The sequence below is a fragment of the Rhinolophus hipposideros genome (genome assembly GCF_964194185.1).
Source record: "Rhinolophus hipposideros genome assembly, chromosome: 7".
Classification (NCBI taxonomy): domain Eukaryota; kingdom Metazoa; phylum Chordata; class Mammalia; order Chiroptera; family Rhinolophidae; genus Rhinolophus; species Rhinolophus hipposideros.
This window is the reverse complement of record NC_138053.1, coordinates 46,511,303-46,533,045: the sequence shown is the minus strand read 5'-3', so window position 1 is coordinate 46,533,045 and position 21,743 is coordinate 46,511,303. Positions and strand designations below refer to the sequence as shown.

Below are 21,743 nucleotides of genomic sequence, written 5' to 3'. Positions count from 1 at the left end.
TACAAAATAGCTGTACTTCATACTCTAGTTGAGTAATTCTGAGACTTTAGTAATGTTTCAGAATCACCTGGAGGGCCTGGTAAAACACAGCTTGTTGTTGCCCCACCCCCAGTATCTGATTCAGTAGATCAGGGGTGGGCCTGGGAATGTGCATTTGTTTCATTCTCAGGTGATAATGATATTGCCAGTCCGTGGACCACACTTTGAGGACAGCTGCCCTGGGCAACCAGTATCTCTGGAATACTTGGAAGCCAATGAGTAAAATGAACATGAGTGTGTCTAAAGATGATAAGGATATATTGGAGAGGCTCTTATTTTTCATAGCCAATCAGCCCGGGGGTAGGGAGGCCAGTTAGGAGTTTTCAGTATTACTTATGAGGTAATCAAAGCATGAAACAGGATTGGGGGTACGAAGGCTAGACTAAAACTTTATCCAGTAAGGGCTCACATAACTCATCTAGAAGAAATGGAAATAACGGCCTTCCTCTAATATCTTTGAAATTAACTTAGTGTTGCCAGATATTTGGCAAATAAAAATACAGGACAGTTCAGTTAAATTTGAATTTCAGATAAAAAAAAGAATAATTTCTTAGTTTAAGTATATCCTAAATATAACATTGGGCATACTTATACGAAATTTTTTTTTAAATCTGAAATTCTAATTTAACTGGCTTTCTTATACCTAAATGAAGTGCTTTGAATTTTTTTGAAAGTGCTTTTTTTTGGCCTTTTATGGTTTTATTTCAGATTTTGATGAATGTCACTCGAATCCCTGTCGCAATGGAGCAACATGCATTGATGGGTTTAATACATTCCGGTGCCTCTGTCTTCCCAGCTATGTTGGTGCACTTTGTGAGCAAGGTAAGAACTATTGCAACATTTGTACCGTGAATGTTATCGATACTTCATTGTGAGTGTTACTTCTAGATAGCCTTTTGTCATAATGACTTAGATTTTTTTTTTTTTTTTTTTTTTTTTAGCAATTTTGGCCATACAGCATATTCTTTCCTGCAGAGGAAATTCACAGGTTATCTAAATACATTAGGTTTCCTTATGGCTCCATAGCTCACAACGTTTGAAAAATAGTGTTGACTTGATCGTTGTTTTGTTAATCAGAATGCAGTTGCAGAGGGGCACACTGAGCTGAATTTCAGAACACCTAGCCAACAAAAGGAGCATTGTTATATGCATTCTTCTTCAGGACAAATTAAACATTGACCTACATGGTTTGTATCAAGGAACATTGAATTTGATGTCAGTTGCCTTTATTTTATTCCCCTGAAGCATTTGAGACTCAAGGGTCTTATTTTTCATAGCCAATCATCTCTGGCAAATGACTTGATATAGTTGTTAGAATACATTAGTTTAGGCTTGGCAAATACTATGTAAAAGATATCGTGAATCTGCTTAACAGGGAATTTTCCTACTGAAGAAGCATTTACTTTTTCTGAATGAAAGAAAGGCCTATGTTCATGAGGCTTGAATCTCATGATCCCTGTAATTTGTATTTTATGGCCAACCTGAGAGTGTATGTTAGGTGGTTAATGGTAACATTTCTTAGTCCATCAATCAGAAACAGATTGCATGCTCAGCATACTAAGCTTTGGAACATCAATTTCTTCTACTTAAAGTCATACAGTGGTTTGGCTTTGACAAAAATGCCAGTGCCAAACTTCCATTCCACCAGATAAAATGAAAATGTGTTAGACACTCAGAAACATTGGTCTGGTCCTGCATTCTGCATTAATCCAGACGTCACCACGATTAAAGCAAAAGTAAAAGGAGTATGTATTCAATTGCCAATCAAAGGGGATGGGTGATGGCTGAATTTTTAGGGTTTTTTTTTTTTTTTGCCTTTCTCTTTATTGCATAGGATGAGTCAGTTTGTTTTAGAATTTTAAAAGGTAAATATGAAAATTGACCAATCAAGATCCTCTTTTTAAAGGGAAACAGTGAGAAAGATACTATTTGTTGAAGAAAACAAAGTGTGAGACACATGAGATATTAAAGTATGTTTATATGATTCTGGCTTCTCTTAGTTCCAACTATAAGGAGAAATTCAAAAAATCATTTGTTTAAGAGGTGTTTATTGAGCACCTGCTGCCTTCCAGGCTCTGTTCTGGGCACTGAAGATAGAGGTGTGAACGAAAACAGACAAAACCCCTGCTCTTGGTGACTCACCATAATTCTTGGCAGAGAATAAAAAAAGATACTATTTGTTGGATATGTTATAGTTTATTAAATGCTTCCATGTATATAATTTCCCTTGGTTGACATAGTATTTCTGTGCCTTAAGTATGCCAGAAATTGAGGTCCAGAGAGAAAAAGCTGTGTGTTCAAAGTCACACAGCTAGTAAATCAGAGAGTAGAAAAATGAACCTATGCTGCCGCTCAAAGCCCAGGTTTTTCTCAATACCTTTACACTTCTAAAGTAACTCTTGTAGAGAAGCATTTTCTATATGTGTGAACCTGAGGGATCTAGTGGTAACAGATCCTTGTGAGGAACTTTGGGGCCACTTACCTTTTCCATCCCTTTAAAGGGATGTTAAAAATAAAAGGTTTTGATTTTTTTTTCCTCTCATTTGTGGTGCCATCTAACTTTCAGGTGCATTCTATATTACAGCAAGTTTAACTTTCATCCACATTATTCACTGAGAAAGAGCTATCGCAGTCTGTCTACCAGATGCAGCTGTGCTCCTGGGATTTATTGCCAGGACACTGAAAGATTTTTTTTTTTCTCCTCTTTTCAGGTTGCCTAGAACAAATGTTTTCTTCATTAACAGCAGCCTTGTTCTATAAACGGTTTTTTTTAGATCCAAATTTCAGTGATGACTGTGTTGTTTCTTCAGCTGACCTTTTCTGTTCTCTGCATTAGTAACATCCCAACTCCCAGTAACTCTGGAATAAGGGCCACATTTTGGTGTAATGATAATAGATATGAAATCTACAAGGGGGAGTCTTAGAACGGTGGAAAGACACTTCTTACACAGATTGCTCCCAGCCATGTCAAGGATACAGCTTGCCAGTGAGAAGTCCCTAAGTATTGAAAATTTCTTAAAGCTTGAAAGCTATTTGTCAGAGACGTTGAAAACATTGCCTACATATCATAAAGAGAATAGATTTTTAGTGAAATTGTTTAAAAGTGTTGGTTGGTTTTCTGTGGTCATGAATAGGAGTTGTCATGCCCTCCCCCACACACAGGCAAAACTAAATCTGAGACTTTGTAATGTAACCTATGCACTATGGGAATTTTAAAGCATAAGAAGTATTTCCATGTGTAGTATGATTTTTTAAAGAAAATACCATCCAAAAGGGTTGGCCTTTAATAAATGTATGTTATGTAATTTTTAGGTAAGATTGGAAAAGCAAATAGACTGCTTCTGATATCTCCTTTTGAAGAGCATCCTAGGAGACGCTGCTTGACATGTAGTCCTTTCTTACATATTTATTGAATCCATGAGTAATAAAAATTAAGTAAATCAGTGTGGATATTTGGCTTTATTTAAGTCACTTTGTTCAGTGGTAGTTGCACACATATTTATAATCATTGGGAAGCTATGGCTTATATAGTACAGATATATAAATTGTCCCTATTTAGTTTTCACAGAAACTCTGCCCCTATTTTTAGAATTATGTTCTTATAGGAATGAATATGCGCACCTGCTAATTGAGAAAGACATTGTAGCAGTGCTGTGGTCATACATCTAAATTTTATGATCATGTGGGGTTTTTTTGTGTAAGAGGAAGAATGCTTAATGATAATCTATTTTGATAATAAAAGACAAAGAAAACCAAACTATAACCATTTGGGTTAATAGAAGATAAGAAAGAGTGTATAGGAGAATTTTTTCAGATGTATTATTCAATAAATTAGGGATCCTGGAGAATTTTAAACGCTGCCTTAAAATAAACAATAATTTCTAGGTTAAGGAAATCTATGCCATTATAATTACATCTATGCTATTATGCACTATTAACTTTGGCAGTGAGTGTTCTAAATTTTTTTTCCAATTCTCCTCTCAGATAAACTAACTCCCTCATATACGAGGATCTGTTTCTTCCCCACCACTCGCACATCACCTCTGAATTCTTCCATGAGTACTTACCAACAGGAAAATTACCACATCCAAGTAATAAAAATAGGCTTCAGTCTTGGGCACTGAGTGCTACTTTTATACCAAATCATCTAGCTGTGTCTTGAGTCCTTTCTGATGAGATTTGGTGGTCTCCAAACAACACTAATAAAACTCAAAACTTCCAGTGCACATGATTTAAACTAATTAGTCAGCTGGCTGTAACTAAACAACAGACCTGATAGACTAAACTGAAATGAAGACTGCTCTCAGAGATAAGTTGCCTCTGTTGCATGATTATAGTACAAATCACTATAGCCAGAAAAAAATTAAATCTCTTAGAATGCATACTTTTCCACAATTACAGAAAGAGGAGTAGATGAAGGGAGAGTCGAGAGACAATTTGACTTTCAATTGGGCCACAAAATCTGATATATAAAACACGTATGTATTTCATGTAGTAGGGTTTTATTTTCTTCATTGATCGGTAAAATCGGGGAGGAACAGATGGCCATTAGGTAATCTGGAAAGTTTTATTGGTGCTTAAAATTCTATGAACTTTGCAGTGTTGTTAGTTTTTACATGTAACTAGTTAAATACATTTGTGAGATTTGTTTTTGTGAAACTCAAAATTATTTCTGTTAATTGTTAGTAAATAAAGTTTAACCCCAGTTAAGAGTGGGTGAGTCTGAGGGAAGATTACCACTGAGAATACAGTGCTATGAACTGAGAGCTGCTTTCTTGTGAAAATGCATAAAAACTGACAATCTAGAAAGTATAGCTGAAGCATACTGTCAGTATAAAATGAGGTATATTGGAAAAAAAATTTTTGTGCCATCCGGATACTGGTTACAGTGTGCTTGTTATGAAAGAGAAATATTACACACACACACGCATACACACACCCTCTATACATATGTGTATATATGGCTGAGTGGAGCAAGTCTTTATTGCAGTTAAGTCTCTCAGGCCTGTATCTAACCATGGCTAATTGATACAAACGTTAAGTTCCTCAATGTTACAACAAAAGGAAGTTGAAGGAAACGACACAACATTATTGGAGGACCTGCTGTAGAGCCACCCACTTAGCAGGAATCAGTTTGGTTCTCTTTATCATAATTTCTCTGTCATCGTGACCAATTTTATGAACCCTTTACTTCAGGGACATTGCACTGATACTGACTTGGGTCTTCTGTTAACATTCGGATAGGTGAGCCAAGTTTGAATGACGTACGTGAGTTTCATAAGCCTCTGCCTTGTTTCTTCCCAGATACTGAGACATGTGACTATGGCTGGCACAAATTCCAAGGGCAGTGCTACAAGTATTTCGCCCATCGACGCACGTGGGACGCAGCCGAACGGGAATGCCGTCTTCAGGGTGCCCATCTCACAAGTATCCTCTCTCATGAAGAACAAATGTTTGTGAATCGTACGTACCAAATATACACTGGTTTCCTGAAGCTTCACTAACTCTCACCAACTTCTTAGCATTCTATCTAACTAAATAAAGAGTAGCTTTCTCAGTTGTGATTCAACTTATTAAATCCCTCATCTGTGAACTACGTAAAAATCATCTCTCCTATATAAGAGCCTCATTTGGGGAAATATTCAGTTATAACACAGGAAGGCACTTCTTGGTCGGCCGGCAATAATAGGTGAAACAGCATGCTATAGGTTGAATTATCAAAAATTATTATTTGATCATTTTTTTGACTTAGAAAAATGTCTACCCTGTGTGGTTCAGTCCAATTCTTCTCATGGTAACCTATCTTGAATATATTCATATATTCTCTAAAGAGAATATTGTTTTGTTTTTTTATCCTGCTAATTAAAATTGAATTACTAGCACCCTATTCTTATCCTCTCTGCATAATTGGTTGTCATTCAAGTTTCTAATTACTTTAGACTATAGAAAGTGGGCTTTGTAGTAAGATCATGATTAAATGGAGACTGAATGCTAACGAAACTTACTACCAGAGCTGTTTAATAACTCCTTAAACTATAGCAAAGAGGAAGACAGCTAGCTTTTATGTAGCAAATACATGGAATGTTTTTGCTCATGAAGCATTGTTTGATACTCAATTAAATATGTTCTCTTGATGCCTGCTGTCTTTTAGAAATTCAGTTGTTAATTTACAGTCTGGATAGAAGTTCATTTAACTTTTTTGCATGGTATGTTTGCCAGTGACTCATCTCACAGTGAAAGTAATTATTTTTGAGAACATTTTGCAGAACTGTCTGGTCTAGGTGTTCACTGTTTAAAATGGTTTGAGAAGAAACACGTGGCTTCCAAAGTGAGGCTCCCATGGGTAAGATCTGGTCACGTTTTACTGGGCCACTGAATTTTTGCCAATGGCATGCATAGCTTAAAAAAAAAAGAAATAAATGGAAAGTTTCTATCATGAGTAAGGATGGAAAAAAATAATTGTAGTAAACTGCTAGGAAAATAATTGTCTGTGTCTGATATTTTAATGTTTCACAAAGTTTGCAAATTAGCTTTTCATTCTAAAGCACCTTGGACAGTAGAACAAAAGCTCGTTAGGCAATGAACAACTAAACAAACAAAAAAACTCTAGCCAGAAAAGAAGATTCGCGATTCACTCTGAAAACCATTTTTGGATACATTTTATCCATATATGGGAAAGATAATAAAAATATCTGTGTTGTTTACCATCTTTTAGGTTTGGGCCATGATTATCAGTGGATCGGCCTCAACGACAAGATGTTTGAGCATGACTTCCGTTGGACTGATGGCAGCACACTGGTAAGTTGCTGATGGAAACGATACCAATTCTAGGGTCTCGATATTGTGTGCTGATGGCACGGCGTGGAGGGAGCCTTAGACTGGAGACCTGTTAAGTGACTTATTCATGGTCACTCAGTGAAATAGAGGGGGTTACAACAGGGTTCCATTTGAACTGATCCAACTACCAGTGCTCCAGTCACTGGCTTTCTTTATAAGAGGAGTGTATCAGATTTCCACTGAACTGAAAAACCACATAATCAGAATTGCCTCAGGTCTGTCTTTCAGATAGTTATCTTTGCTTAGTATTGCTTCGGAAAAGAGTAACTGTAAAAGAAAGAAAGAGAGGGAGGGAGGGAGGGAGGGCAAGAGCAAGAGCGAGGGCAAGAGCAAGAGCGAGAGCGAGAGAAAGAGAGAGAGAGAGAAAGAAAGAAAGAGGAAGGCCTTTAAAAAAATACAACTTTCCCTCTGACATAATCGCACTGGAAATCTGCTATAAGGCATGGCTCATTTTTATCCAAGCAAAATTCCCCTTTTTTTCATTTTAAAAAGGGTTGTTGAATTTTGATCTTGTGAATTTCCTTCCATTTAAACTCTACTGATTATGTTTTTGTAGCTGTCTCTTCTTAAAGAAAGAAGTGATTTGGTAATACTGGCCACAACCTTTAGTAGGAGGGAGTACAGTTCTTAAGTGAGGATGGGGGAAGCTGTTTGGAGTCACTACTGGTAAATAAATACACATGAGTCTAATTTTTTAGAAACAGTTCAAGTGTGGTTAGCTATACTAATGTTCCCAGGCCTTGGCTGTTTGTTGGAATCACCAAGAGAGTGTAATTAAACAACTGTTGTCTGGGCCTCAGCTCAAATCCAGGAGAGCAAAATCTTTGGCAGCTATACTTTCTAAATGTTCCCCAGATGATTCTAAACTGCAGACAAAAGTTGGGATCTACTGGGCTAGACAGCAAGTGTAAATCAACTTCTAAATTAGATAAATAAGAAGAAAAATTGAAAATAATGTTTAAGCTCTTTTTGCGTATGGATTACTTAGCTGCTTAAATTTCATTCATTACCTGCCACCTGCCACTCATCAGATTTAATGTAAGATGTAAAGTCTGGCGAAATGTAAAGCTCATCTTAAAACAGATGCCAAAGTAATCGCTGCTTCTGGAAGTTCTACTCTTGTCTGTTCAGGAAAGCTTCTTGGCACGCCTACGCGCAGTCTGGCTCTGCCAGTCACTGTACTAGGCGCATTGCATTTGTTTATTCCCCACAATAACCTTTAAGGGAGGCATTAGATTATTTTACAAGTAGAGAAAGAGAAGGTCAGAGGGCTGAGAAATTTGCCCAGAGTCACACTACTGTTATGTGGTGAAGCCAGTATTTGAACTCAGGCCTGTCTCCAAAGCCACAGGCCTTCTCTGGCTGGTTTCTCCTTGACTTTAAAAAGAGTATCCTCACCAGAAGCTAAACATTAATGAATGCCAACTATAATTTTATATATATAATGTGATGGTTCAGTGTGAGGTCGGAGGGATAGTGGATGGGGGGAGGGGGGTTCACAGTGTGAGGGATATAAATGATGAACGTCTAAGTATTACCTTGTCTTGTACACCTGAAACTAATAAATAAAAAAATAAAATAAAATAAAATAAAGTAAAAAAAAAAAAAAAGAGTATCCTCATTACATTTTGCTTTTAGCAACCCTGAAATAAAGTTTGGCTCGCCCTCTATCTGCTGCCGTTCTTTATGTTTAATCAGCACAGTTTGTCACTGAAGTTGGTAAGTAGGTTCTCTGGCAAGATTCAGAAAAAAATAGAGATTGTCCATAAAATACATTTCCAGTAAGGTATATGAAGCACACCCTCTGGATCAATAGTCACATTTTCTTCTAATTGTCCTAGCTAGATGGTATATCTGCAATTGTTGCATCTGTATTATTTTTTTATTTTGCTATACCTAAGTGGGATAAATTTGGTCAATTAGATTAATAGGGTTGGTATGGCATAAGTCCTTACATAGTAATTTTAATTGAAGATAAATGAGTTTGTTTTTATTAATTTATAATTGAACATAAAAATTAAAAGGATTTCTTTGGTATACTATAGATAGTTAAAACTGTTGTTATAATTGTGTTAATATATGTTATATAGTATAGACATTGAATGAGGTTTCTCTTGTTGAATGCATACTTTTTTCTTGTGGGATAAATTGGGTATCTAGCATACCCACCATTCAGTTTCCACCCATGAACTTTCCCTTATAAATAGCCCAGTGAAAAGGGCAGGTCTTGTGTGCTCCCAACTATGTGCCAGAAGCTAGAATGCCAAAGACTCTGGTGGCCGATTCCGACTGGTGCTTTGTGGTGCTCTGACCACTACGTATTTCAAAGTGTACCTGTATGTGCCAGTCCTGAACCTAGAGTAGCTGTATCTGGCCAGGTGGAGTATATGTAAAGCCTGTCATTTGCTACTGACCTGATTGGGCCAAGCCTGACTGTTTGCAATCTATCATTGGTTATATGGACTTGATTTGCATGTTTTTGTTCTTAGCATTTTTGCATGTTACTAGATGTTTATTCTGGTCCCTCCATTAGCAGTTCAGCTCTTCAAAGAAGTGGTTTTCTTGCTTGCTTTTTACTTCTCACGATGTCTAGGATAAGGCCCTATTTTCCCTGTGAAATTGGTCAATGAGATTGAATATTGGCTTACATCTGTAACATCTGTAAATTATCTTAGGGGATTTCTTTTCCCTGTCAGTTGCCATTCAGGTGAGCTTGTTTCATCAAACCTCATTATTCCACTATGCTGAAGCGAGCGAACTCAACAATTTATTATTTTTTTAAATCTATGTCCACTGATTTTTAATGGACTATGAAAACTACTGTGAAAACAAACAAACAAACAAACAAAAAAACATTTCCATAGTCTAGTCTGGTCCTAAACTTGGTAAATAAGTGAGCATTGCACTTTGTCGAAAGAGAAATATTGATCTTCCCCAGAAATTTTCAGAGGAAGATATGTTAATTTAACATAGATAACTGTATAACATAAATAGGAGCCATACTCTAAATTAATTCATATTTTTAATTGAAACCTAAGGATTATGGAGAGAGCACCAAGTGAGGGCCTCAGTTTGAAGAAGGCAACAAATGAATTACATAAACAAACAAAATTTATCAAAGAAATGACACAAGTAACTCCAGAAAAAACTCTGACAGGCCGTTGGTTTCTTCTTAATTCACTCTTTGTGTAAAATAAAAGTGTTGTAAGGAGTGTCCCTTAACTTTGAACATTTTGGAACAGAAAAGACCATCTGCCCACAGCCTGTCTCCCTCCCATCTGACTGATCTCTGGCCCACTTTCTGCTTTTGTAACCACCCTTGCTTGCCTCCATCCCTTCCTGTCAGAGACAGCCTAGGTGTCTCTTATACTAGTTTGTAGTTCTTTCTACAGCCACCATCTCCTTAACAGGTTCCATATGTGCACAGGCTTCTGAATAAAATAGTTCTCCTTTGTTTCGCTGTTTACGCCAAGTGTCTTGCTTTTGAAAATATCCCTAATAGTAAACTCTTTATTGGGGAACGCAGTATCTGCTTACACTTGGAAATGGTGTTAACGTGACTGTGTGCAATGTTAAGGACTTTGTTTATGTTTTAGAGTGATTTCTCCCCTTCTCCCACCCCACCCCCCTTCATTCCCCCGTTTTTTGTTTGAAAGATTTATTAGAGCTTATCCTTCTTGGGAGGTAGAGCAGTATTAAAACAAAAAGAACCTTTGATATATACCGTATATTATCTTTGGTTATTCAGTATAACACTCAGTAAAAACAAACAAGTTTATATTAGGTCTCAATTTCAATAATTTCTTTTCTCGAAATAATTAAACTTTGCTTCAAATCTACTTGCAGTATAATTATATTATATTTAGCATGATTATGCTTTCTAGCTAAACTAATTCAATTGAATTGCTTATACTAAATTAACAATGTTATTTGTCCAAGTTATCTAAATTGCCCTTCTTCAGATTTTGATTGATTCACTCCACATTATTGGCCTCTATAATAGAAGGTTGATATAATTAAGAAAATGCCAAATTCTTGTTTTTGTTATGTTTTAAAATCTTTTTTATTATTTATTTGGTGTGTTTGCCCAATAAATTTCACAAAAGTGTATTCATGAATAAAATTGTCCCTAGGCTTCCCCTTCTGAGTTATATTAAGTTTATTTTCTCTTAACACATTTACATTTTCACTTTGTCACCTGAGTGTCTACTAAGTTATTTCTGCCAGCAGTTATTTCTGCTACCAGTTATCCTTTAACTTGACTATTGATCTCTAACAGTGAAATGGCACAAGTGTTTTATTAGAAACCTTAACAAATAACTTCAGTAATGGATTACTTTACTTGTCATCCAAGTAATGTCTTCAAAGACACTAAGTTAAACCATCTAGGTTAAATACACATTAGAGTTGGCAAACTTAAACAAATATTTCTTATCTAGCTTCTATACTATTAGCTGACTTTTAAGTTCTTTTTTAACTTATTGTTAAATGAATGACTAGTCTGAAGTGTTTTCCCCCAGATCTGTTTTTCAGTTTCTATGACCTTCCTCTCTCCTTGCTATAAACTCTTGTTACTCCCTTCTTAAAATTCTTCAGTGTCTTCCTATTGCTTTCAGTAAAAAATCTAATTATTAGCATAGCATACCAAGTCCACCAACTCCATCTGCCACTTCCTAAGCTATTTGGAATAAGCCATGATTACTCACTCTGCAGGTCTTTGCATACACCTGCCCTAGTGCTATGAATGTTCACGTGTCCTACCCTAATTTTATTTAATAAGTGTTCGAATACCTTGCTTAGCCAAGGGTCTCCTTTTTCCAGAAAGCCTTCCTAGCTGGGTGTAACTAAGAACTCCTCTTTTGTGTTCTTGCACCCGTTTGTGCACTCTTCCCATCCTACCACAGACCCCTGTGGGGTCAGTTTCCTCACAATGAGGTTTCTGAGGCAGGGATTAACTTCCGTCTCTAACTCTTCAGCAGCTAGAAGACTGGTTGACAAAAATAGATATCTAATAAAGGCTTTTTCAATAATAATTAACATGCATGCTTTGTTCAACCAACTCACTCTGTTATCTTTTGAATCCTGAAATGACCAATTTAGACTTTTGGCTGATTCTCTTTGTGAAAATTTTGCTTATCTAAATCAAATATTTTATTTAAAGTTGTACCAGTATGAAAAATATTAAAACATAATAGGTGGGACTTCAATTATGGTGAAAAGAAAAAAAAATGTTCCTCAAAAATAGAAGTATACTTGTATAGCCAAGCATAATACATCTTACGTGGTTCTTAACCCAAAGGAAAACAGGTGTTCCTACTGGAATGATAACAATTTTGTCCATGGATGTCCCAAGAATCCATTTGCAATGAGCTTTAGGAAGAAAGAATGGAAAGCAAACTTTTCAACCCCGGCCACCCCTTCAGGTTTGAGTTACATCAGGGCAGATTTTCCATGGAACTTTAGGAAACCAACAATTACTCAAAACTTTGAAAGGATTTTGTTTTTCCAAATAGGCACATTTTCTACCATTATATTCTTTGAAGAAAAAATTGCTTTAAAGAATCCTATTATCCAAATCCAAAATGTAGTGAAACAAGCAAAAGGAAATCTCACTCCTGAATGTTATCAGCTCATTTTATTTTTTATAGCTTGCTTGACCATGGCGAAATTGTCGCCTAAGGTTGGACAGAGCTTCATTTATTCATCTGCTATCCAAGACCATTCTTTGAAGCACAGGGGGAGCCAGACATCGGGAAACACTATAGAATCATTTATCTTTCTCTCTATATATACTTTCTAGCAAACTCATTTTCACAACTTTCATTTCAACTATGTAGTATATGCGTAATTTGTCCATGAACAGCACATGGGAGATATTAGAAACTATTAAGTGTCTTAATCCCACTATTTTTTATAACCTGCCTCCCCAACCAATGGTATAAAATCAACCTGTGTATCACAGAGATTTAAAGCTGTTACCATCCTGCTCCCTCCTGTTTTTGACCCTCAGCAATGAGAGTCTCATGAGGGGAATTATCCGTAGGCTGCAGTGCTTCTTTCTCTCCTCCCTTCACTGAGTTCACCAGCACCATCAAAGCTTACCCTTCACCCCTGGGGATCCAATGCTTCAGTGGATCAGACGCAGTTACTTCAAAGGAACATGTCACCGTACATCGCATTGTTCAGAGGTTGAAGATTGAATAGAAATGACAGTCCAGTTCCCTTTTGAAAATGATGAGGACCTTTTGGAAAATTTGATTTGCTAGGTTAAAAAAATAAGCCCTGGCTTTATTCTTATACATTTTAAAAAACATTTTCTAAATCTCCTTCATACTTTTCCTTCAATCATCTCACTGTGTCAACACTTATGGTTGACTCCTACAAGGCTGCTGGCTTGTGGGCTTCCTAGGAAGTAGTCATGACCTCCTCCTTCTCAATTTCCAGTCTACTGTTGGGAGAACACAGACTTCCTCTCCTCTGCACTTGTCTGAATCTAGTCAGGAAGTTCTTGAACACGTTTCTAATTCACATATTGATAAATGTCTTATTTTCTAGTTCAAGCCAACTCACCTTGCCCCTTGATAGTTATGATATAGACGATAAGAGGCTAATTGGTAGCCATTTGTATTTTAAAAAATCCTACTTAAAAATACTTCTAGAAGGTAACTGATTTTTTTTTTTTTCAATTTTAGTAAGTTTGGTCCAACATTGGCAAGCTGGCACACCTAGAGTTTGGGACACCAGCTTACCTTCCTGGTTAGAGTTGATGCATGGGACTAGCCAGATTGTCTGTGGATTTGAGTTTAAATCCAGAGCGCCTTTTCTTCTTTCATAAATAAACACATCAGTCTGTCAAGCAAAGTATTGTGAGAAAAACCAGCTTTGAAAAAGGTAGAAACAATAAAGAAATAGCCCTTAACCCAAGAAGAGACACTTAAAAGGGGCAGAGAAAAGGAGTAACAAATCCTCGGCCATAAACTATTATTCTTGTTCTGTAGGAATGTATCGTTCTTACTCTTTTATAAACTCAAAGTTTTCTAGCCTCCTCCCTCTCCCGGATGTCTTGAACATTGAAAAAATCAGGAGTATTAACTAATTCCTCGTGTTTTCTAAGCTTGTTTGTAAGTTTCTGCTCATTTGAAATGATTGCACAGGATTTAGCAGAAAGATAATGCAAAACAAACCCCCAAACCGAAAACTTAAGCTTTACTTTTTCTACCTGAAAATCTGAGCAGAGTTTCTATAAAGTATTTGCAGACGGATGTGTGTCAGCTGTGGGGTGGTTTTAGCTCCAAGTCAAATGCCACTTCTCTGTGAACAAGTCACACTGCATATCAACATTAATTTAATTATGTTAAACCTCACAGCCTTCATTATATTCACCTAAAAGCCAAGGAAAACATATGCTGTTTCCTCAGCCTTTAACACATTACTCATTAGTGGAAGAACTCTCAATTTATTTTCTGCAAAAGACCACCGAGCTCTTAATAAAAATTTTTACTTATGTTGGCAGTTCAATTTGATCTGAAACCAAGCACTGGTTCTTCTGATGCTACATGTGAACTATAACAAGTATAGAAAAGGTCTAGAACACAAAACCCTCCTCAATTCCTTGCCTTTACTGGACTGCAGATAGCTAGTCACAGGTCAAATAGCTGGGAGAACAATATTTATCCATCCCTAGAAAATCATTTCATAATTGAGAAGATAATCCTAAAAAATAGAAATTATATCAATGCAGTAGTTCCTTCTCACAGATGCCTTTCCAACAGTGCTCTGTGAAACTTTAAAATCACATACTGACATTTAAATTTGATCGCTATTAAGGTTAAGGCAATGAATAACCATCGAAAAGGCAAAAAATAAAATATCAAATGGATTTTGGCCGTTTCACATTGCATTTGGATCTTAGCATTTCCTGACTGAAGACCTGTGCAAACAAGCATTGGGTGAAGGGCCCACTGGCACCCATTGATAGTAGGGGTTAAAAGCAAGGAGCTCCTGGGCTCTGCACAGGGCCCTGTCTCCTAGTGGTCTCACAGTGGGAGGAACTCACATCCTTCAGAAAATGCTGTTGATAATGACTGCTTTTGTAGGGCAGTGAGCTCACACTATTACACAAGATTAGTGCTGTACTCAAGAGCTGGCAGATAGTCTCTCCCACACTCGAGATTTGCCAGCTAGGAAAATAATGGGCATATTGCCACTTTAACGACTATCAGGAGACCCCAAGTTAGTTTTTCTTCCCTTCAGCATATTCATGTTTGTAGGATCCTACTCCAGGCTGCCAGCCTAAGGCAGTGACACCAAAACAAACGTCTCTTTCTCCTTTAAAACAAAGCTGCCCTTTTCCTTTTGGTTGTTCAATGAAAAGACAACAGCAAAATCATAACCTCCCTTAAAACATAAATAAATAAAGACCCAGGCCAGAGTAACCTTAAGCAAGTACAAGGATCAGAAGAGGGTCTATGTCTACCTCACAGGGAGGTCATTTGCCCCAAACAAGTTAAATAAAACAAAGTTAAATGTACCCCCCACAGTCTGCAAACAAATGCCTATTGTGTCTCACAGCCATCTAGGGGGAGAAAAGGAATTTTAAAGTTACCAAATGTTTTGATTTCTGTAATAAGTAGTCCGCCCAGCTTCCTCTCAGATAAACATTTGACCTGTGTTCTGAAAGGCTGAGGGGTAACCCCGTGTGGTTATTCTGAGTTCTTTATTTAATGAAAAGGTGGCTTCTTATCAGCATGTGTCTCAAACAGGTAAGCCGTCCTCTTGGGAAAGGGTTTTCTATTTGGAGTTTGCTTTTATACTTTGGTGGTTATCTGCTCACCCTGGGCACGGACTGCATTTGGATGTCATTTGTAGCTGCCGGAGCACTGATAAGAGGAGTTTGCATACAGAGAAGTCAGCTTTTAGGACAGGTGTCATGTTTTTATAGCTACTCTAGATAAGTTCTTAGCTAAAACCAAACTAAATGTGAATCGCACTGCAGACGTTCATTTGTGTAAATAGTTGTTTATTATCTGCCCTGTTCTAAGGATTTTAGGATATTATAGATTTGGCTTTGTTTCTGATGTGATTTCACCATTGCTGTAAATCATGCGATAATTGAAAAAGGCAAAATGGTGAAAAAATGAGCCATTGTAGGTGAACATTTTAGTCAAATAGAAAATTCAGATTAGAGCTACAATGGCCTGCAACAGAATAGAGTGCAGCAGGTTGGCAAATACTGTCTGGTGGAGGACCATTTCCAGCAAAGTGTCTCGTCGTGCTTTCCCTCACAAAACTGAGAGGGCATATCTCAGATCATATTTTAACCATTTTTTCCCCACATGGAGTAAATAATCATGATGGGGGGGGGAGGTATGCTAAACTCTATTACCAGTGACTTAGTTTGTCATGCATAATATAACAATGGATGGATATCACCACCTAGTGGCCATATTGTATTTTGCGTTTCAAAACTTCATATTCCCAGAACACCTAAATCTATACAAGAATAACATTCATTGTGAAGTTCCACTAACTTTGAGTTTAAAAATTTTAGCATGAATTGCATTATATTATGAACCTGAAAGTTAAAAATGAAAAAGATGATTTTTCACTCGCAGCGCGCGAAGCTAACACATGGAGTCACGTGGTTAGTAAAATCCTAGCAACTGTGACAAATATTAGGACCAATCTTTTCCGTATCTTTACTTTATACACAATAATAAGCCTAGCGGAAAGTTTTCCTTGGCTATTTCCCTTGGTATGTGAATCTAGAGGACTTTTTTGGTTTTCTTATGGAAATGTTTTACATTGAATTAAATTAGCAGTGTTTGGGGAAGGAGAGTAAGTGGAGAGTGGTAACTGGACTATTCATGGGGGAAAAAAACCCAAATTATTACTTGAAGCTTTAGTAAATTCTACCCAAAACTACAATAACATATTATGTCATAGAATAGCTTCACTGGACAAATGTTGAGAATGGTTCTTTTCAATGGAATGTGTGTGATTGTTTAAATGTGCTTGGCAAAAAATCCATAATAGTTCTAAAAGTCTTTCATTGCCATTCAAGATCATCTAAATTATAATGAATTCTAAAGAATGAGTTGACTCCACCTAAGCTGAAAAACTATAGCTAAATATGTGGATAATTAGATGACACATAGGTAAATAGAGTAGGCCCTTGGCAGCTGCAGATTTAAGATTTGCAGTTTCCATTATACATTAGAGACCTTGAAAATCTACAATATGAAATAATTTGTACTTTTTGCCCAGGCACAATTGTGAGTGTACCCAGTGGCAGGCTAATGTGTAAGAATTGTTCAATTAGTTATCCACTCTGTCTAATGGACAGCTCAGTTTTCCCATCACAAGGGGTATGTTGCTGTCTACCCAGCTAACCATTTGCTTCTTCTCTGTTGTATTTATGGTGGGAACCTATCTGCTGCACAGGGCATTCCCAAAGACCTTAGTTATATCCTTCCCTAGTGCCAACAAGTACTGTGTAAATTGTAGGTGTGGGGAGAGTGTGTGTGATGGTAAATCTCAAATTTATGACTCACAAAAAGATGACCTTTAATTTTTAGTGTCTGAAAATTCTTTTTTCTTCTTTTTTTTCTTTTTTTTCTTTTCAGTAGAGAGGAAAAGAAACTGAGAGATTCTAAACAGGATGTCTAACTCTGTAGAACAACTAGTTAGTGCCCATTGATTATTCTTTGTAGTTATTTGATCAAGTTAAGAAATCGTAAAATTATATTGAAAAGAATTTGAATTAAGTCAAATATGAAGAAAGGCTAGTTAAGTGTTGATTAAAAAAATAGTCATTTTGAAAACTTCTTAGTTTTAAGATGCCGAGAAAAGGAATATTTAAGAACAGACTCTTTACTGTTCTGGGGATTTTTTCTCTAGTTGAGGTTGAAGCATGACATTGTTTCTTCAGGGTTTTGATTTTTGAATTAACATTCTCTTATAAAGACTTAAAAAAATTCTTGATGTGGGTAAACAAATACGATTTTGGAATGTGACATGGAGGGATAAGAGTAAGCCATTCTATGATTCAAGAACCTTCCTTGCTCCAGCTTTTCATTTTCACCACCTAGCTGTTAGTGTATTTCCTCATAAATCAATTTGCTTACATATGTATCACCTAAAAGACCAACTGGGATGTGACTGTCACAGCAGTAGCCGACTAATACTGGTTTGTCTTGTTTCCTTTAACTAAAAGTAGAACCCAAAGCTGAACCCAAGCAAACTTTTTAAAGTAAAGCAAAGTAAGGCTCCTGGTTTATTTCTAAATCTTGTATGTTTCTGAAATAATGAAATAATGCTTTTTTTTTTAACCTTATAAAAAAGGCAGTTATCTATCTCTGTATAAGAAAACGGTCAATTAGTTACATTACTTTTTTATCATCAGTTTCTTTTGTTCATGCTTGTGATGCTAGTTATCTGCTGAGCGTCTGGGGCCATTGATGATAGGCCTGTGGTGTGTATTTTAAAGATAGAAGATATCTGGTATCTCTGAATGACACCTGGGACTCCTAAATACTCCTAAATACTCCTAAAGAGATTCGCTTGAAATGATGTAAACTCTGTCTGACTTTAGTAGGTTGCCAATAACTTTCAAAAGCAGAGACCTCGCCCTCATCCCCAAGCACATGCTCCCTTTTTCCTCCAGTATGTTGATTGAATCCAGTGAGAGACTTGCAAAGAGCTGGGAAGGAGAGAATAGCTCTTCAGCCATTCTATTTGAGAAAAATCAGTCAGGTCTCTCTTAGATCTGTGGAATTGAGGTCCCTCTCTGAGAGTGAAGAATGTTTGGCAGGCAGGGAAATTCTGTGTGCCCCAGAAGACCTGCCGAATAATTCTTTGCTTTTGTGTTGATGTGAGACAGAAATAAATTCATGACAATAAAATACAGATTATTGGCATAATCTAATCATTTGTATCATTTGATATATTTTGTTGTGAGTTTTTTGCCCTCAGTATTAAGATTGGTTCAAAATGGGTTCTCTGGTTTGTGGAGATAATTTTCATGTGAGAAAACTGTACTTAGCTGTTGGATTTTGGCCATAGTTTTTTGAATCAATTTATGCTTTTGGCAGCCGACTTGCTTGAATCCAATTGAGGGAAAAAGAAAGAGAAAACAATAACTGAAAAGTTACTAAATCTAATGTAATTGAAATGGTTGTCTTTTTTTGGCACTTTCCTCCCCAGATACAGACAGTCATTTAATTGGAACTCCAAAAATAAAGTAACTTTATCATATAATATGCAGCATTAAGCAGTTTCATAATAGGTATAAAATAATCTCTTAATAAAATGCAAGCTTGTTACAGAATGTAGGAAATGTTATATCGGAGCTAGCTTTTCTCTACATCAACTATTTGAGTTTTATGTCATAATCTTCTCTGCCATCAGAAGAAAATAAAAATGCAAAGTAATTTATGGGTCTCTTCAGGTGTGATCCTGATCTAATTCTGGTCTCTGGGGGAGGTAACAATAGTTCAGGGTTTGGGATGGGGAACATGAGTCTCTGAGACACAGACAAATGTGCAGAAGTCCCATGAGCATTAATTTTTGTCAACAGTGTTAAAATGAATTGTCCCCAATCCATGCTGGCTTTTTGGAATAATTCTTAGTTTGCTCATCCAACCCTAGAAGAAGGTTGATCCAGGCTAGATCACTTAGGATGTTTGCTTATAATTCCAAATAAGGAGAAAAAAAAAATCCAGATGGCAGTGATGAATTTTTCTCCGTTCATTCCAAGAATCTGTATTTCTCTGTGTATGGAAACACTGTCTGGGTGAAAGAGGTTCTATTACATTCTTAGAATGGGTTTCCTGAGGAGAGATCGCTTCCTCCTCCCATTGGTGAAAAAACTACATTGTTAAACCTAAAGTCAAAGATTTATTTTGTATATTCTTTCTCCCTGCAAGTGCTGTTAAATAAGGGTGTAAAGAATTTATGAGGAAACAAAGAAAGTTGTTCAGAAAACCGGAGTTTCCTTTGCTAACTCAGTTTGGCAATAACATGGAGCAAAATCAAAGCGTCCTAGCCAAAATAAATCTGCACAATGGAGCTATCAGATATGAGGTAATAGTGTGACATGCCTGTGGGTATCAGACATTCTTGTGAAAACCACAGACCTAAAATTTGGTCCTGCACCATTAAGCCACGGCTCTGCCAAGCAACAACACAGAACACACGTTTTAAATCACTGTTGCAAGCCAAATGTAATTCCCACCAAAAACAATTAAATCTTTTACCAGAAGTTTGAGTCTGGGCAGCTTACTCCCTGAGAATCACTTCAGTGGCATACAACCTGAATCTCATTTCAGTGTGAAAATGAGATGGTTATTGTTCAGGTCAGGAGGAAATGTTAGCTGCAAAATATAGGGCAGTCAAGTTTTTTTGGTAACTTGAAGAGATATTTGTTGAGGTTAGATTAAAAAAGGGTTAGCTAAGAAAGCTGTATGTCCTTTCTGATAGCTGCATATAGATCCTTTTACAATGTTCATTTTTAATGATTAGAAAAATAATTCATGCTTACTCTAGGGCACTTGTAAAGTATGGAAGAATACGTAGAATAAAATACCCTTTCAGTTTCATATAACTCAGATATAAACCTTATAACATTTTACTGCATTTCCTTTTGGTCTTTTATATACACACACAGCTGTATCTGGAAATATGTATAAAATTTGGATCATTGTGTGTTTTTAGTATTTTGCTTTTTAATTTTAACTTTCCACTTTAATATTTCCCATCCCCTTATATGTTCTTCAACAGCAAGATATTTAATGGTTATACAATATTCCGTTTGTCTGACTATATCACAATTTATTGAATATATGTTCACTCTATAAGTTGTTTCCCATTTACTGCTACTATAAACAGTATTTTAGATAAAATGTTGCTCACATCTCTATTTTTAGGAAGAAATTTTAGAAGTGGAATTATGGGGCTAAGGGTAGGAACTTGTTGAGGCTCTTGATATGCATTGCCAGCTGTTTTCCAGAAAAGTTATTTACTTTCACTGGCTGTGTCTTTGATTGCCTGTCTCACCTGTCATTTACTAGCAGCAAGCAACATCTTTGATAAGGGGTAGGTGTGGATAGGGAAGAATGCAACACACTCTGTGGTTCATTATTTCTAAATATCAAATTATTTATTAAACAAGACCAGTGTGTGCCCAGTATGATTCCTGGCACAGAGGATACAGTATTAAACAAAAGAATCCAAAATTCTTGTCCTCAATGAGCTTTCGTACTACTAGGGAGAAAAATAAAATAAAATGAAATCAATCATATAGGATATTAGAAGATAAGTTTTATGAAGAAAAATAAAGTGAAGGAAGGAGACGTGTAGTGAGGGTGGGGACAAGGATGGAGGAGCATTGCACAGTTTGCACATACTATTGGGATGTTGGAAATTTTCCACCTTTGAGGACACTTTCTGGTTTCTTGTAAAAGATTAATTAAAAAGTAAGCTGGAAAGTACTGAGTTCTAAAATCCAAATTAAATATTTGAGGAACTCTGGAATCTTTGACCATAAAAGGTATTAAATGTAGATTTTTGTTAGTTTTAAGAAATTTCTGTTCTTTTACTTATTATTTTTATCCTACTTTAATTCATCGGTTAAAGACAACTTAGTTATCATGAGCAACAGGTTAAATATGACTTTTCTATCTCTAGAGCAATCTTTTGTTGCTCCATTTCCTTGTCAATTTTCTATTCAAAGAAAGTAGAAAAGAAAACTTGCAGGTGAGATCATAAAACAAAACTCAACTGTATGGTACATATAAGATCACATCTAAAACAGAAGAACACAGAACGATTGAATATAAAATGATAGATACAGAAATAGCAGGTAAATA

At 36.4% G+C, this 21,743-nt stretch overlaps 1 protein-coding gene across 7 annotated transcripts in view; it reads left to right on the top strand.

Annotated features, from left to right (window-relative positions):
- The window catches only part of VCAN (versican), a 289,285-nt gene that overhangs the window by 259,459 nt on the left and 8,083 nt on the right, over window positions 1–21,743 (top strand). For all 7 annotated transcript variants that reach the window (XM_081053809.1, XM_081053813.1, XM_081053810.1 and 4 more), the window contains 3 exons: window positions 748–861; window positions 5,344–5,502; window positions 6,755–6,837. In XM_081053809.1, the coding sequence (XP_080909935.1) occupies window positions 748–861; window positions 5,344–5,502; window positions 6,755–6,837 (356 nt within the window). The remainder of the gene's footprint in view (window positions 1–747; window positions 862–5,343; window positions 5,503–6,754; window positions 6,838–21,743) is intronic.